Here is an 18003-nt window from a genome sequence, read left to right as displayed (position 1 = left end):
CTGCGTTAGGCCAACATATGTAAAAGAACTTTAGTTTAAATAGCACTCCAACCTTCGTACCGTACTATTCATTTGAATTGCTAAAACTCAGTGAGCTCCTTATGAAGTAGTCACTAAGCCTGTATTTGCAAAGATTTGCAAAGAGGAGAAACGCTATACACACATACACACAAAGACGAAATATTTAAAAAAATGAAAACCACAACAAAAAGGTATAAAAATCTGGATTTATATTATGACGAGATAATGACACACCACCATACTCCGTGTGCTACAGAACGTGGCAAGCACCATGTACATGTGAACAAATGAATCTGTACAGCTTCCCTTGGCGGCTCTGGCACAAAACCCGCCTGCCAACACCTTCAGTAACCATTTAACCGAGAAAGAGCAGAAGGGCTCTGCCAGTGCTTCACGTGCACCAAAATGTCGTCACTTAAACATCCGTGTTGCACAGACCCTTTCAGTGACAGAAATTGCGTGTAAACACATTTTGCGCCTCTTGTGCAAAATGCAAGGAAGAAATTCAGAAACCAGAGCACCTTCACTCCATCGGGCGAGTCTCTGGATTTGCCTCCCCAGGAATCCTTTCCTGGGGTTAATTTACAGTATTTCACATAGAAAGAACAGCTGAGGTGACCCAATGGTTTATGATCTTTCCTTTTCCATCGATCCTCTGTGTTTTAATTCTCGGTAGTTATGCAACACACTTGATGTTTCTTTTGCAGCTACCAATTAACAACAGTGCATTTAGTCAGCCACTTAAGCAAATTGGCTCATTTCATTGCCGGTGAAATTAATGTCTGAGCGTGTTTGCCCCATTAGTGTTTGTAGGGAGTACAGCTCTTCCTCAAAACTATCTAAAGGGGTTCAATTCTCCTTCTACCCATTTTGGAAAGTGCAAGTTAGTGTATTAAGTATCAACACTGTTACTGGTTCTCACCACACACAAAACCAATGGCCTGTAGTAGTAACAAAAATAAATAACAGATTTCTGAGAGAGTAATCTGTTCTGCAGACATTCCTTTATCAACACCATCACAGAATAGAAGTACATAAAGTTAATGGTGTGGTTCTTTTTAAAAATGTATTTCTTTTCCACAGGGCCGATCTGCAAGGATGAGAAGCCTCACCCATAATTACCAGCCTGCTATAAAGTTGGTAAAATGGTGAAATAATCACTTATTTTCCTACCCCAAATCTTACACTAAGAAATTAGGATAGAAACAAATCTATAAACACCAGGTGAAAATCTCTGCCCTTCTCATGGTTTTCGGGGAATCTTTTATTTCTACTTTCATCTCATAAAACTCACTCTGAGCCAAAATTCGGGTTTTGCACAGGACAACACAGGATCCAGGCTCTCAGTAGCAACACACTGTACAGTTTCTACTGGGCAAACCCTGCTTTTTGGAAGGTAAATAAAGCAACCTCAGCGGGCTGGGCGGGTTACAAATTGAGCAGAGATGGGATGGGTGTGGAAGAGATTCATCCTCCAAACGGCAGTGGAGAATCTGCAGGCAGAGCCAACCATTTCAGGCTGTTTTTTTATTAGTTTGATTTTAATGCCTCTCTCGTGTGAGGGCAGGGAGCGCGCTGACAGAGCTCGGGAATGGCTGAGCCAGGAGGGACGTGTGCGCTGCCGACACCTGCAACCGCCAGGTAAAACCCTGCCCTTCCTCTGCCACCAGGAAACCAGCCAAACCTCTGCGTCTCCAGAAAAAGAACTTCTTGATGACTTCATCTCTCCAGAGCCTTTTCCACAGAGGAGAAGACCCAGCAGCCCTGTAGTCCTGTCCCCACTCCTTTTCACATGCGGTAACTGCAGAGAAAACAGATCACAGAATCATAGAATGTCCTGAGTGGGAAGGGACCCACAAGGATCATCAAGTCCAGCTCCTGTCCTTGCGTGTGACAAGCCCACAGTTCACAGCGCCTGTCTGAGGGTGTTGTTCAGTCTCTTCTTGAACACTGTCAGGCTTGGGGCTGTGACACCTCCCTGGGGAGCCTGTTCAGTGTCCAGCACCCTCTGGGTGAAGAACCTTTTCCTCATGTCCAACCTGAACCCCCCCAGCACATCCTCCTGCCATTAGATGAACCGAGTGGTGGCGTGTCCTCACCTGCACAAAGCGCGGTCACGACATGGAAGGACAGAGCTGCCACGGTGGTGCCAGTTATTTCATCTCGCAGCAAGCCGCCTGCTTTTCGCCGTCACATCGTGATTGCAGGCACGGTTGCACACTCGCACACGGGTGGATGCACACACGCGTGCACACACACGAAGCACACACACAAATACCCAGCTTAAAATAATAAAAAAGAAAATAGAGCACTATTTGCACCCCAAGGTGATCTGGCCACAGGTAGCACTGCGCTGGCTGCTCAGTAGCAGGTGAGTGATGTCCCCAAAGGAAGGTCAGAGCCTGTCACCGCGGGCTGGCCGGGGCGCTGCTTGGGGACAGGCGGCCAGCCAAAAATCCAACATTTGGAACAGTTTTGCCATCGCCTGTAACTGGGCTCGTTCCATCCCAGCTGCGGGAAAGGGGCTGTGCCTGAAAACTCCACCCGAAATGGGGCTGCACTGCAGGGCCAGGGACACAGGCAGAACCGTGTCGTTTTTCTTTACCACCATAATAGCCCCCAGCTGTAATAACTGAAAAAGTAAAAGCAAATAAACCCTTTTTATTCCCACTCAAGATTATTTGAGTAATTTTTATTGAAAATATAAGATCTACAAAGCCATGGATACCCAGCGTGGAAGAACTCATTAAGTTAGCACATTCATCTTTAAAAGGAAAATTTCAGGTCGACCTAAGGTACAATAATGTTCAATTTAAAATCTCGGTTTTCCTTCTGTAAGTTTCAAATCTCTTTTCATTAGGAGGTTCTGTGCAAGAGCTGCTTGTCATGAAAGGAAACACTTTACAATTCATGAATGTGTTCATTATATAATAAATGAACAGCAACAATATACTAGCCTTTTTTTTTCCTGTTAACAGTCGTGTGTTAAAGTAAACTCTTACTTTTTGTTTTCCATGATTTGGAAATTAGTTACATATGCACCAAAGGAGCTAGTAATTTCTGCTGCTTGTCAGCTACACACAATGAGTATATTGCTGTGTGCTTTCCCCAACAATGAGGATTTTAGTAATATGCAAGGTGTATAGAACATAATACCAAAACCTGCATCACAGAAAAGGTTAATTGTTTTCTTATTCAGCTGCCAGAGTTTATAACCTTAGGCCCCTCCCCAGAGCCAAAGAAGGGGTGGCCGTCCTTTAGGTTATGTAAATTAAATGTATACGTTTTCCTTGTTGGCAAGTTCCAAGCAGTAAGCGAGAGTGCAAACAAGGATCTGTAAGCTGCCACAAAATGTATTCATATTTCTACTCTGTGTTGAAAGAGCCAAGGGAGGACACGTATGTCAGATGTTGAAAGAACAACTGAATCTTTGTTTTTGATCATCATGGTCAGTCTGTCATGAGGTCTTGTATCTGAATGCTAAAAATGGCACCACACTTGGACATCCCATAGCCTTACACAGTACGTTTGTGTTTCCCCAGCCACTGAGCACTGGTCTCACAGAGACCCTGACGTTATAAGCTAACAAAATAGAGATTCGGGTGCTGGAGAACCCGAGGGAGGGCTCATACAAAGACAATTCACCCTCGCGCCAAAACCTAATTTTATGATTTTACTTAAAGCCGCCCCGACTCAGTTGTGAGAGGGTGGAGATACAAATGCACCTCTCTGCTTCATCCGCGAGAAGGTGGACAACTGACCATTGGAACAGAGGGTCTCGAAACAAAGCTTAGTTGTCCTTTAAACAATGAACAGGAGAGGCAAACATCAATGGTCACCAAGGCACAATATGACAAAGGTGAAGAGTCCCTGAGACTCTGGTCTGGGTCTGTACCATTCCCCTCCCTATACAAGTCAATGAGAACATTTAGGAAAATATAATACAAAATCTCTTACAGGAAATATAGACTACACTTGCTAAAATCACTTCCCTAAAAGTGTTTATAGCTTTTTTCTTTTTTTTTTTTTTTTAATTTCTTTTTTTCTTTTTTTTTCTTTTTTTTTTTAATTTCTTTTTTTTAAAAGACCTTCTTTAAACAGATAATGCAAAGACTGGTCCATTTTTTTCTTACCCGGCAAGCCAAGCTCTAATGACTTCACTAAGCAGAAGTTGTATTAAAATACATCTTCATAGTATTGCTACGATTTGGGTAAATATGTTCTGAACAGCTTGATGAGTACTAAATAAACTTTGCTGTTTTACAGCATACATTTTCATTTTTTTGCACTTTTTTAAGAATAGAAAATGCAATTATAGTGTGCAAAAGAAAAAAAAGATTAATTATCTTCTAGCTGAATACTGTAATTTTAAGCCATGCCTTCCATAAAAATGTATTGACATGTGTAAATAGAAGAAAAGAAATACAAGCAAACAGAGATTTAATTTCCTTGCAAGGAAAGATTAACTATCACAAACTGGATCGCTTGAGTTCTGTATTCTTCAGACAAAGAAATGAAAAAGCAACCCAAAAAACCACTGAAATGCTTCAAATGTCATCCCTTCCATGGTAACAGGTTGAAGTCGCAGTGTTGCTTCCTACTGCTCCCGTTAACATGGACAGAATGATTTGCTGCTGGTTGGATATTGAATACAAAAAAGCAAAAGAAAGTTGAGATCATCCCACATGAAGTCATTATTAGAGCTGGCTTTTCCCCCGTTTTGAAGTACAGTAGTGACTTGTAAATATGACCTTTTCTAAAGATCATCTGAGATTTGAACATTTATCTGCCTGCTTCACCCAAACAACTGCTGAAAGAATTTATTCTCTAGAGCCCACTATGCAGTATTCAAAATGGTTTGGTTTTTCTTTTTTCATGAAAAAAAATACCACAAAAAGTAGTTTTAGGTTAGGTTTTCGTATCTCTGATTCACTAACACATAGATTCCATTTACTCGTCCACGTTTGAAAATGGTTTCTGCAAAATCAAAATAACTATCAAACTCCCTTACGCCATGCTTCCAACAGTTTGAACTGAATACTTCTTGAATGGAATGACGTAATTTATTTTCTTTAATTTGCAGTATGGCTACATCAAGCTAGCTTTAAGTCACAACTGTACCTAACCACAGTTCTCTGCAGCAAACCCATGATTTACAATATCCAATATTGTGGTTACAGTGCAGGGAACGGTGGGTAAGAAACCTCCATGTCAGAGTACTGGGGCTGGGGTTTCCCGGAAGAGTGGCAGTTGACACCTCTGGAATTTTCATATATAAGTGCTTCAGTCAGATGGTCCTGAGTTGAGCGGGTCACTCAGGCACTATGAGAGCCTGGCATTCAGTCTGCGGGAATGTGTGTAGCCTCCGTCACTCGAACCGCTTTGCAAACTGTAGTGGTCTTCAGCATCGCTGGCACTTCCAATACTGTCCATTTCACCCGGAGTAAACTCCATTCCTTCAATGTCTACTTCTAAAGAAAAAACAGAAGGAGCGTTTTCAGAAAGGCTGTAGCAAGTAATCCTGGGCCAGTATTGCCTGTGTCAATCAACAGGTGAAACCTACATCATACTTCATTTTTTGTAATTTAAAAAAACCAAACAAACCTGGAACAGTAATTCCTGAGGAAAAGTTCATCTTGTCCACCCGAGAATTAAAATCCCTTCTGTGCTCACCCCCATGAACATACTGTATGACATCGCTCCCAAATGCTGTCCCGCAACCGTTCCAGCCTATGCCCGGACACTGATGCAATGGGTACAAACTGGAACACTGGAGGTTCCAATTAAATATGAGAAGAATCTGCTTCACTGTGAGGGTGAGAGAGCCTGGAACAGGCTGCCCAGGGGGTTGTGGAGTCTCCTACTCTGGAGACATTCAAACCCGCCTGGAACCCTTCCTGTGTAACCTCATCTGGGTGTTCCTGCTCCGGCAGGGGGATTGGACTGGATGAGCTTTCAAGGTCCCTTACAATCCCTGACATTCTGTGATTCTGTGACCTCTGAAAAACCCCAGCGCTCAGTGGCCGCAGCGCCGTGCAGGGTAATTCCAACCTATACAACAGGTGTCGGCCGGTGGTGGCCATGGTGTCACCATCTGTCCACCGGTAACAGCACCGGGACTGACGACCGTCTGCCACCGGCCCTGGGAGCGTCATCCTGGGCCAGGGTTCGGGCACAGGAAAACTCCACGGGAGAAAACAGCAAATGGTGACAGGCAGCCTGGAGAGCTCTGTCTTCAACGAGAACCAAATGTAGAGAACACTTGGTGATCGTTACACAGAAAATGTATTAAAATTTCACAGTTAATGGTGTGAATTAATTTATTCACACAAATGAATTAAGACTACTAAGAGTTCCAAGAAGAAAATATTATGCCAGCCTTACCAATAATTACACAAAAATGTCAGAATATTAAATGGCAAGTGTTAAAGAACGGGCAAAAACACATGCAGTATAAACAGCTTTAAAAATGCACGGCATATTAATAGCTTCGAAACTGACGATGAAAAAGGATATTTTTCAAAGCATGTGAAAAAGATGCAGTAGTTTTTTATTCTGCAAATCACATAGCAGAACAATTTTGCCTGGCTTTTGTTGAAAGCTTGGTTTTAGTTCTAAATAATGATTTCTGGCTCGTCTACGACACTTTCGCTCCCCGCCGAGTTACCTTGTTCAGAGTCAGTGGATATTGTTGATCCCATGCTGTCGGTGCGGATCCGCTCCATGCCCTGCACGGATAGCTGCTCCAGGCGGCGCTTGAGGTAGCGGTGCTCCCGCTGTAACTGTTCTTTAATGTTCAGAGCTTTTCGGTCCTGCTCTTCCAATTTCTGAAAGGGAGAACAAGACAGTAAGCCGACAGTTTTTATTCTGGTTAAAACATAAGTAACTTAACATCTTTTTATAAACAATACTTTTAAAACAATTTACATTTAATTTTAAATTAAATTTAACTTTAAAAATTACTTTTTTACCATTCTACAGAGGTCAGTAGACTATAAGCTGGCTAGGACAGAACTGAATTTGTTTCACAATAAGATACATGGATACAGAGTCAAAAAAAACAATGTCGCAGAGACTCTTTTGCCACTAGCAGACGTTCCTCAGCTAAGACAGAACGATTGTTGCCTTGCTGTGGGGAACAGTTAAATCGTTTTGTCAAGCAAAACTGGCATTATCTTTGATAACTAGAGCGCAGCTCAGGTTTCAGTCAGAATGTAACAGCTCTTCAGGTGAAATAAGACACTTATCACCATAAAGGAACCATCGTGAGCCTCCTGAATGCTCTCCCTCCTACTGCAGGCCATGGGCATTTTTACCATTTAAAAAGCTTCAGTAACAATAAGTAGTATTAATTATACATAGTAGGAGGAATTTACAAACAGTTCTCTTTATTATTGTGGTTTTTTCCTTGAACTTCTACAGAGCAAATATGGTAAATCTGTGATAACCTCCTAGGAAATCAGTGGTATTAATCCAAAACTTCTCAGCAAACAGCCTGTGAAAGGATCCTTCCACACATCTACCTAAACTCTCCCCTCTGCTTGAATAAAATAAAGCATTAATTTTGGAGATAAAAAGAACACTTTACACCCAGTAAAATGTGCTGCACTGTTGGTCTAAATGCAGCAACACAAATAGTCTCTTTTAAGATTTCAACTGCACCCTCTTCCAAATCACCAACAGCCGTTTAAAAATTGACGACAGAATTTGGGAAGAAAGTGTTATGAGTATCATGTGATCAAAAGCAGGAAAGACACACAAAGCAAGACACCTTACATTATTTCAAAAAATTATCTAGCTACTGAAGTAAATTACAGCTTGTAGCCATAAAAGCACTTAAAAGAAAGACCGATTTGTCCGTGAGCTGTGTTTACACCAGCACTGAGATTTAGGAGATGAGCAGGGAGCGAATGCGGCTGCTGGCGACTCCTCCCTGCGTCTGCATGAACCTGCGCTTGCTTTTCGGAGCGGGGTGGGACAGTGCACAGCAAACCACAAGCAAAACGGTTTGAGAGATTTTGCTGCTCCAATGCAAGCCTGAAAACAGAAGTATTTCTCTTTGAAAAAATAATTGGCACTACTGAAATGGGCTGAATTCAGTTTAATGTCTGCAGCCACGTCTTAAACCCCCCAACAGGCAATACACGATGTAGATACGCATTATATGTGGATACACAATGTTATAATAAGAAAAGGGGTTGGTACATCCATGTACACAACAAACCAAATGCCCCCAATTGATCAGATTTCCTTTTCCTGTATGTTCCTGGCTGCCATCCCAAACTCTAACAACTATTTTAGGAGTGAACTCAGTGACTCATATCCAGGAGACTCAAAAGCATCCAGTCTTTCAGGGCAAATTTCAATTTATAGGGGGGTGTGTGTGTGTGAAAAGTTCAAAACTAATGACTATTAGAAAGGGCAGCCAGGCCTGGCAGTGCAGCAGGGGTGAAATGACCTGCGGGAGAGGAGCAATTAAGTGGCAAGCCAGTTCGGGTAGGTCCAGTTCAAAATCTTCAAAAGAAAACTAAACTTCAGTTTCAGTTTTCAGCAAACGAGTGCTCGGTACGGCGCGCGATGGACTTGGAAAGAATCTGTTCCTGGCTTTTTTAATCAGCAGCTGAAAGGGTAAGCGCATGGCTAATCTCCCACACTTGCCACTTGTAGAAACATATTTTCAATTTGTATGCAGCAGCCCATGATAGGGGGGCAGCCCAAGACAAAAAGCACATGCGGTGCCTTTCATGCGTGTTAGCCTGAATTATAAACAGCAAGCCAAAATCTCAAATGGTAAAAACAGGGGTTGCCCAGCTGGACTAAATGTGCTCACAAGAGCTGAAGAAGTAGCTCAGTAAACTTGTGCACAAGAATGGTTTTTGCTTAAATTAATCTTTAATTCTTTGTATGAATTACACTCATTTCTGCAACTGCAGTGAATCTTAGTGCTGTACAACAGCAGGCTGCTCTCCAAAATACTCCGAGATTACTGGCAGTGCTCAGCCTCTGCTGACACTTTTCTTGACCTCTTTCCCTATAACACTGAAAAAACACCAGGTGAATAATTACAGCCCAGGACACGGCAGCAGAAACCTGTTATTTAACTTTTACATTTGAACACCTGTTTGTCTTATTTCTACATATAATCCCCTGAAACCTATGTCAGTGAAAATGGGAGCAAAGGTGTCTTTGGAGAGAAGAGGCCTGAGGAATTAATTCATTTTGAATTACCTGTGTAAATGTACAAGCTGCACTGCTGCTGGATCATGGGTAAGATTTTCGGTTGTTTTTCATTTTAAACTCATTACACCCATGAAACTTGCAAGGGGAGCGGCAACTAACAGAAGACTGCATTTCATTTTTGGTTTCTTTTAAAGGATTGTCAAATGCTCCAGGATCTGGTCATCTAGACATGGGATGTGGATAAGACTTACTAGGAGCTATAAAAACTTTTACTTCATTGTGTTTTTTTGATTGTGAATGGATCTGGCTTTTTACACTGAGATCAATGCAGTACAAGGCTACTTTGCTCAGTCCTTAAAAAATAAATATAGTAGTCAAAGAATATATTTGATTCATATATATTCTTTTTAAAAAAAAAAAAATACAATGTAAGCCACTATTAACTATGCAGAAGTCACAAAACCACCATTTTATGTATCTGGAACTGGAAGGCAAATTGAAAAACACAAAACCTCGATACTGTGACTGAAATCCTTGCAACCAATAAAGGCCAAAATATCCAGAAGATCAGACATACGGATATGGATTTTGTGTGAAAATTGGTTTCCTCTCTATGGATACAAATTCTGAAAGATTCTGCTTTACAAGAAATAAAAATACAGATGAACGTTTTTACCTTGATATGCATCTTAGCTCTTTTCAACAGACTTAGAGTGGTGTGTCTGGTGCTGTCCGGCCCGAGAGGCACAAGCTGTTTTAGCTGTTCCAAATATAGCCGCAGCTTAGCCCGCCTGAAATTATTAAAAACGAAGAATGTTGTAGTAAAGTTCCACCCGAACAGCATATCCTACATGAAAACACCATCTGTTTGCAGGATCTCAGTGCAGAACTCGACTCAACGGTGGCTTCCCTTCCCCTCCCTTTGGCAAAGCTTCAGACCGAAAGGTCACTTGAAACGCAGTAACGCCGCTTGGCACACTCAGAGAGTCGTTTCGTACCTACGTTTCGAAGCTGTTTGCTCAGGCTGGTTAGTCCCAGCTTAACGCACGGCTCCGAGCTGCCTCCAGACACGGTTTATCAAGAGGAAGGTCTTGATCCCCCTTCTCCTCCCTTCTACTGACTCACAGGACCCTTGTCCCCAAGGAGACCTTCCTCCTTGCACCAGACCCGACAACCTCTGCTAGAAACACACCAGAGAAAACACTTCCAGCCACATCGTGTCCTGCTTTCGCTGCTACTCCTTTGCAAGTATCACTACGGCCTCTCTCAACAACCCCTCCTGTACTCGTGATATTAAATCCATCAGTAAAATGAGGATAAACAAAGTGGTATTTCTACAGATACTTCATTTCCAAACCTTGTCTGTCTTTGATGAAGAAGCCGGCGATACAACAGTCCATGAGAACAGTGTGCAAGTGTTTTTCTACACTTAAATCCAAAAATAAAACCTCTCCTGGCTTTAATGGACAATTCTTCAATAGGAATCCATACACCTTTGAGTTTTGCAATGAGATGGAAACAGATGCAAAGCGCCGACATGAGCAACATCTCTCGTATCCTCCCTTCTGCCAGTTACCGACTGAACGAAACCGTGACCGGGAGCACAGAACAGCCGCCACAAAGCAGTGGTAATGAGTGAAGTGGATCACAAGTGTGAGAGGAATAAACATCTTTTTCAAATCTGCTCGATGCTGCATGAAGGAAACAAATTTTGCAGGAAATTTAAGGCTTCTGGTCAAGAGGGAACTTTCTTTTGAACAATCAGTTCAGAAACAGGATTCAGCTTCAGTGTTTGAAATGCAGCTGGAGAGGGTTTAACATAAACCAAATGACAAATTACACACGTATAATCGGAATGATTAGTGTAATGTGAAAACAGCTTGAGAATTAATGGGGAAAAAAATGCAAAGCAAAATAAAACCTAATTAAAATACAGTACTGTAATGACTACACACTCACATGCTTAGTTCTGGCTGCCTATAAATCAGCGACATATTAGGGAGGAACTCAAGCATTTCTATAAAATTGTTAATTCTTTCTTCAGGTCACTAAGGGAAAAAAATAATATTGGTGAAAATGTGATTCTCAGGAGAAAACTGATGACAGATTCTTTGTTTAGGCCTGGGGTTTGTTTTTAAAGACAACGGTCTACATATAACCATCTATATGCATTTATTAAAACAACAACAACAAAGACTGGGGTAAATATATACAAAAATAGCCCCATCAGGTCACAGAGCACCTCCATGGCTGCAAATTTAAACCGAAATCTAATGAGATTCCAAGGGTGAAATACCAGAATGGGGGACTACTGGTATTTATACAGAAAATCCTGATCAGGTAGATTTTTATTTCTGTGTCTGTAATCTCGAACAACTATCTGGCTCATTTTGTGTTTTACATAAAAACCAAACCTTGCTTCAGGGACTAAATTAAATTCATTTTTTGGTTTTTAAATGGCCTCTAAACACACACGCAATCATCTGCGTCACTCAGCGCTACTTGGATGCAACTGTATTTAGACAGCTGACAAGAAAGTGGGGACTGAAGATAAAGGAGGATGTGGCAAGGAAGAAGACAAGAATAGCATCCAAGTAGTAAACGGAGAGTTAAATACATTGAGGTGGAATGATCAATATATGCTTGTGGTAATTAAAAGTCTGATAAGGAGTATATGGAACTGTTGATCTGAGATCCACTTCATATTAATCCTAAAAAACATTAATGAAACCAGATTATATTCGCAACTGATCTGCCTCTGTTACTCTGAAGAAAGTCTGCTCACCACAGGAGAAAAAAAGGACTTAGTGCACACACTTCCTCAGCATCAACGGGGGAATTGTTATAACAGAAACGTGACCAAAATCCAGCGGGCACAGCTGTGTGTCTCTTTAAAGCGCTAATTCTTTTATGTTACCTGCCAAGCAGGCAAAGCAGGACTTTACAGAAGGGCCACAAAGAACACGACTGAAGTTAAAAAGAATACTTTAACTGACCTACGAGAAGCATTAAGAAGAGCTAAATATTAAAAAAATTGCTTTAAGGCATTCTCGGTACTAACAATTGATAGCACTAAATGTAATAAAAACACTTGCTAAAAGACCTGCTCTAACTTCATTTTTTTTTTCTTTTTAAAGGGACCTTTTCTTTCATTTATTTACTCAGCATCTACAAAACCAATAAAAATTTTAAAGCATAAGCACACAGATTGTTACATAAATATGGGCATGTTTATGTGGCTAATTCATATAAGAAAACGGCACAGTCAATGTGAACACAAAAGAAGAAAACCAGCCCACCACAATTCCAGTGGTACTGGAGTAAATATCCCCACACTTTTCATTTTGCACATCTTAGAAAAAAAAAAGACTGTAAGAATGTAAGAAAACATTTCAGGCATGTTATGTTAACATATCACACCAGGAGGAATAAGGGACTCAAACTCTGCAGCAGAGAAGTTGCCGCGTTCAGGCTGTGCCAGCACTAATTTCTCCCTCTTTCTGCGGGGACCTGACAGTGTTCACTTTCCTGGGCTGGCTGTGAGCGCCGGAGGAGGAAAAGGCACTCGCAGAGGCAATCGCAGCCAGAGCCGTTTTGCAGCTCATGCCTTAAATTCCACCTAAAAAATAAGCAAAACAGCAGTTTGGTCTCAGAGCAATGGGGTGACAATCACCGTGTGTGAAATGTGGTTGAAGCTGGGTAATTACGCTCTGCTCCAGCTTCCAAACGTGGCTGTGACACCTCCGCCCGCGTGGAGCGCGGTGTCGGGCCTGGACACCGGTGATACAGGAGCACTGTTCTCACCTCAGGAGGGTGCACAGAGAGATCCCCCCCAACACTGCTACTGAAGGTAAGCATCTAAAGAAAGCCATCCATCCAAAATCTGAATCCTCAAACCTGCAGCTCTCCACATTGGGTATGGCCCCATGCATGGAGAGTACAAACTGGGTACAAACTGGAACACAGGAGGTTCCAATTAAATATGAGAAGAAACTTCTTCCCAGTGAGGGTGACAGAGCCTGGAACAGGCTGCCCAGGGGGGTTGTGGAGTCTCCTTCTCTGCAGACATTCAAACCCACCTGGACACCTTCCTGTGTAACCTCATCTGGGTGTTCCTGCTCCAGCAGGGGGATTGGACTGGACGAGCTTTCGAGGTCCCTTCCAATCCCCAACATTCTGTGATTCTGTCAGAGAGGCTGATGGGTGACCTGTCTCTGATTTACCACATTTTCTTTTCTGCCAGAAGATAAAGGGGTTTCAGATGTTCAACACTTCATGTTTCCTCATAAGTGAGCTCACAACATGGTCCTGTAAATCTGCATTATAGTTCTTGCAATGCTTAACAGAAATGAATTACTAAGCCCACAGGCTTGGTCAGCGTTCCAGAGCAGTGGCCACAGCCAGGAGTGGTCGGATGGTTCATCATGTTCACATCCAGAAGAATGTAACTTGCTGACAAGTAACGGGTACCAGCTGGAAATCCGTTTTGAATCTGTGAAAGCTGTGATGGGCAATACAGGCGGGTATTTCAGAACTGGTGACAAAATGAACCCTGGAGCCCCACAACTTGGAGGCACAAAGCAGCAACAGTGTTGTCAGGAATGGCCCCATGGTAGGGGGACATCTCCCCCAAGTTCAGCTGGAGATCACTCACTGCCTCTGCTCCTCAGAGACTCCAGTGTGCTCCAGTGCTCGGCTATGAAAAGGCAGGAGCAATGCTGGCCTGACGAGCTCTGGTTCACCACTTCTCCACAAACAGTTGCAAAAGTAAATTAAGATCTTTGACCCTAACCAATTTCAAACTTGTGCTAAATGAGTCTATTAGATAACGGTTTATAAGCTTCCCCATATGTATAAAATCCCAGACACAAATCCATTTTAGCACACCAAGAAATGGAATACTAAGATGCAAAGAAAAAAAAAGAAACAAAAAAGCCTATTGTTCACACTGGATAATCTTCATTCTAAGGAAACTGCAACCATTCCAAGAAATTCCTACAGCTACTTGATGGGTGGTTGCAACAGGAACACAATATTCCCCAGTAGGGCCACATAATACAACAAGAGGCAATGATTCTGAATTGAGAGGCTCAGGCTGGACATTAGGAAACTAATTTTTTACTAGCGCGGTGGTGCACAATCAGAACAGGTTGGCAGAAAGGTTACCGAAGTGCCGTCCCTGGAGGTTTTTCAAGATGTACCCAGAAAAAGGCATCACCATCCACAGGTCCCTCCAATCAACATTTCTATATGCATTTAAATCGGAGGTTGCTTGTAAAGCCATAGCATTTGACTCACAAGATTGCCCCCATTCACAGAACAGCAAAAAGACCCCAAATTGCATGATTTAAACCTGTGCCTGTCTGATGGATCCAGTGCTGGCAGGTTTGTGGGGTGACCCAACTCACCATCAGCCCTTCCCCAGGGGCTCCCCAGGGCTTTTTTAGGCGCAGTACATCAGACAGCAATGGCCTGCAGCTACTCAGACCGCAGGCTGCTGTTCGGGCGGCAGTTGCACAGACTTTTGGTAGCAGTGAAGGTGTGTTTGCTAAGCCATACAAGTATAAATCTACAGACCTTGTTTGTGGGAGGGAACGACATCCATTGTTTAAGCCACCGATTTGCGCAAAGACAGCTGGAAAGGCAAAGCCTTCCTTCAGCAGGTGAGCACCCAAAACAAGCTGCTTAGTCCTCAGTGGGGCGTATCTTAGCCAGGCCTTGGCGAAATTCAATGGCCACAGACACTCGTGAGAGTTTACAGTGTCACACTGAGTCATGTGCGTGTCAACCCCACCTGGGCTGGGCAACCCATGGAGACAAAGCTGCCGACAGCCGTCTGTGCCTTTATGGCAGGTAGGTAGTGCAGGGGAGGCATCTGCTTGAAGCTGCAGCCAAAGAATCACAGAATGTCAGGGACTGGAAGGGACCTCAAAAGATCATCCAGTCCAATCCCCCTGCCGGAGCAGGAACACCCAGATGAGGTTACACAGGAAGGTGTCCAGGTGGGTTTTGAATGTCTCCAGAGAAAGAGACTCCACAACCCCCCTGGGCAGCCTGTTCCAGTGTCTGTCACCCTCACCGTGAAGAAGTTTCTTCTCAAACTTAAATGGAACCTCCTGTGTTCCAGTTTGTACCCACTGCCCCTTGTCCTATCATTGGTTGTCACCAAGAAGAGCCTGGCTCCATCCTCATGACACTCACCCTTTATGTATTTATAAATATTAATGAGGTCACCCCTCAGTCTCCTCTTCTCCAAGCTAAAGAGCCCCAGCTCCCTCAGCCTTTCCTCATAAGGGAGATGCTCCACTCCCTTCAGCATCTTGGTTGCCCTGCGCTGGACTCTCTCCAGCAGTTCCCTGTCCTTCTGGAACTGAGGGGCCCAGAACTGGACACAATATTCCAGGTGTGGTCTCACCAGGGCAGAGTAGAAGGGAAGGAGAACCTGCTGTTGTCATCGCACTGCTGACTGCTAGAGATCACCTGCAGAAAGGCTGGGAAGGGCTGTGCTCATCTGCTCCTCAACAATCGTGGGCAAGAGCAAAAAACTCAGAGAGACGTCAAGTTTCTGACAGCATTCACCTCACACATCCTCAAGGTCCCAGCCCACAGCCTCCCCAAATTAGAAGAACGACTCTCACACATACCCATTCTCAGCCTGGCTGTACAAGGAGCAACTCTGTCAGCAGAGTGTGTCATCTCCTGGGCAGTCCCACAACAACACTGCTCCACACACACTTACTCCTACGAGCAGATTGCCCAGTCAAGACATGCAGCTGTCTTGGCCATACTGGGAGGCATCTCAGAGCTGCAGCAGCTCCAGCTGATGGGCGGCAAGGATCTGGGAGGCCGGGAAATGGAGAAACAACCACCACGTGTCCATATTCCCATACTGTATGCTCTGATTTCCCTTCACGCTGGCTCCAGCAGAAGTTGGCGGGTTAGACAGGGTGTTGTTGCTTCAATACCCACAGCCTGACGTACCCTGTTTCCCCAAAAATAAGACCTAGCCTGAAAATAAGCCCTAGCATGATTCTTCAGGATTTTTGAGGATGCTCGAAATATAAGTCCCACTCCAAAAATAAGCCCTAGTTGCAGTTCATTTAAAAAGTCAATTTAAATAGCATCCAGGCAGCTATGCATGTAAAAAGGTAAAATTAATTGGCAACAGAATGCAGCAGGACAGACAGACCCTTCACCAGAAAAGCAGACACGTGACAGACAACTGACAGTTGTGTTGCCAGTGCACTGTGAGCCAGCTACATGGACAAGAGGTGTTCGTTTTAGGAAAAGCTATTGCTGGACATGAGAAATTGGGGCCAATGATTCTACAGGAAACAGAGTCACAAGAAATTCGTGATGGAATTCAGGGTTTGGAGAGTTATGATGATGTTCCAGAATGTGATGACATGGCTGTACTTGAACAAATGTTGATTTTTTGTTCAAGGTAAATGTAGATTGTTTTTCATAGAAAAAATAAGAGATCCCCTGAAAATAAGCCCAAATGCATCTTTTGGAGTGAAAATTAATATAAGACCCTGTCTTATTTTTGGGGAAACAGAGTATCTCTCACCCCACGGTGCATCACTGAAGCACGTGTGGGCATGAAATGCTGCTTGCCTCGCAAGAAGGTCCTCACTTTGCTTTCTGCAAGATGCTTTAATGCTAAAAAAGCTTGCGGGGCTGAACATGTGTCTGTATTTCAGATGTCCCAAATTTAGTCTACTAAACTAGCTCTATGTACAGGAGGTTGACAAATTCTCAAATCGATTGCTAAATATACTTGCTTGGTGATGTTCTGAAAAGAAAAGGACACTATAGATCAAACACTCAAATGACACTGAAAATGCCACCATTATAAGCCGCACTAGTGAGAACAACAGATACATTTGACATAGATGCAAAAATTAAAAAATCATCATTTTTGTACATTAACCATTTCAATCCAAAACCAGCCTCAGACTTTATCACGGCCAAATTTAGTACAAATTCAATACAAACAAAACCCCCATAAACCTATCTGAAGTTAATCTAAAAGAAGATATAATATTACCAATTGGACAGAATTACCAAAACATTTCAGATTCCTTCTCCCATGTTTCACATTTTTTTTCAACATTCAACACTATCTATCCTGGTCCTGGTGCTGTGCGATGTAATACACAAAGGTTTAAATATAGAGCAGTGACTAAATATTTCATTGTTACATAATGACTGTGTAATCTGACTTAATAACGTACATAGGGTAAAGTCAGAGAAGAATCTCTGCATAAAAAAATCGCTTCTGCAGTCAAATGTTCTCCAGGTACATTGTGAACCCCAGTGGTCTGGGCCAGAGACCCCTGCGCTGAACTAATGGTTGTTTTCTTCCTGAAGAAAGGTGATTTTATTTCTCTACCAGACATGAAATTCTGCAAAAAACACAGAAGTGAGCTAACTGCAATTGTGAGACGATTGTGTTTTTACAGGAAGGCTCTTCACAGGTTTATTTATGAAATGCAAATACCTGCGTACAGGGATCACTCAAGTTTTAGATAAAGAGAATCAGCAAATGCAGCAGCTCAGGATCCTTTCTGGCATGCACTGGTCAGGATATACTCACAAACCTATAATTATTTCAAAGTTTTTAAGAAAACTTCCCCATTTTGACTTCAGGATTCACCTGCCACCAAGGTAAAACCAGAGAGAGGAACTCCGCCTGCCTCCTGCTTCCAACATCAACCCTTGCTCGACACAGCAAGTCTACATCTCTTAAGAGCTGCAGCTCTTTTTATCTTGTGCACAGTCACACTCCTGAGTGATGAC

The 18003-nt window shown here is 42.9% G+C and overlaps 1 protein-coding gene across 3 annotated transcripts in view; it reads right to left on the bottom strand.

Annotated features, from left to right (window-relative positions):
- Positions 1–2692: 2692 nt before the first annotated feature.
- MXD4 (MAX dimerization protein 4) overlaps positions 2693–18003 on the bottom strand; it is a 40092-nt gene continuing 24781 nt past the window's right edge. For all 3 annotated transcript variants that reach the window (XM_082050528.1, XM_082050530.1, XM_082050529.1), the window contains exons 4-6: positions 9878–9992; positions 6689–6848; positions 2693–5492 (exon numbers count right to left, since the gene is read on the bottom strand). In XM_082050528.1, the coding sequence (XP_081906654.1) occupies positions 5344–5492; positions 6689–6848; positions 9878–9992 (424 nt within the window). In that variant the 3' untranslated portion in view covers positions 2693–5343. The remainder of the gene's footprint in view (positions 5493–6688; positions 6849–9877; positions 9993–18003) is intronic.

Source organism: Streptopelia decaocto (genome assembly GCF_964273445.1).
Source record: "Streptopelia decaocto genome assembly, chromosome: 4".
NCBI classification, from domain to species: Eukaryota; Metazoa; Chordata; class Aves; order Columbiformes; family Columbidae; genus Streptopelia; species Streptopelia decaocto.
The sequence above is the reverse complement of the archived record's forward strand: the minus strand, read 5'-3'. Positions and strand labels throughout refer to the sequence as shown.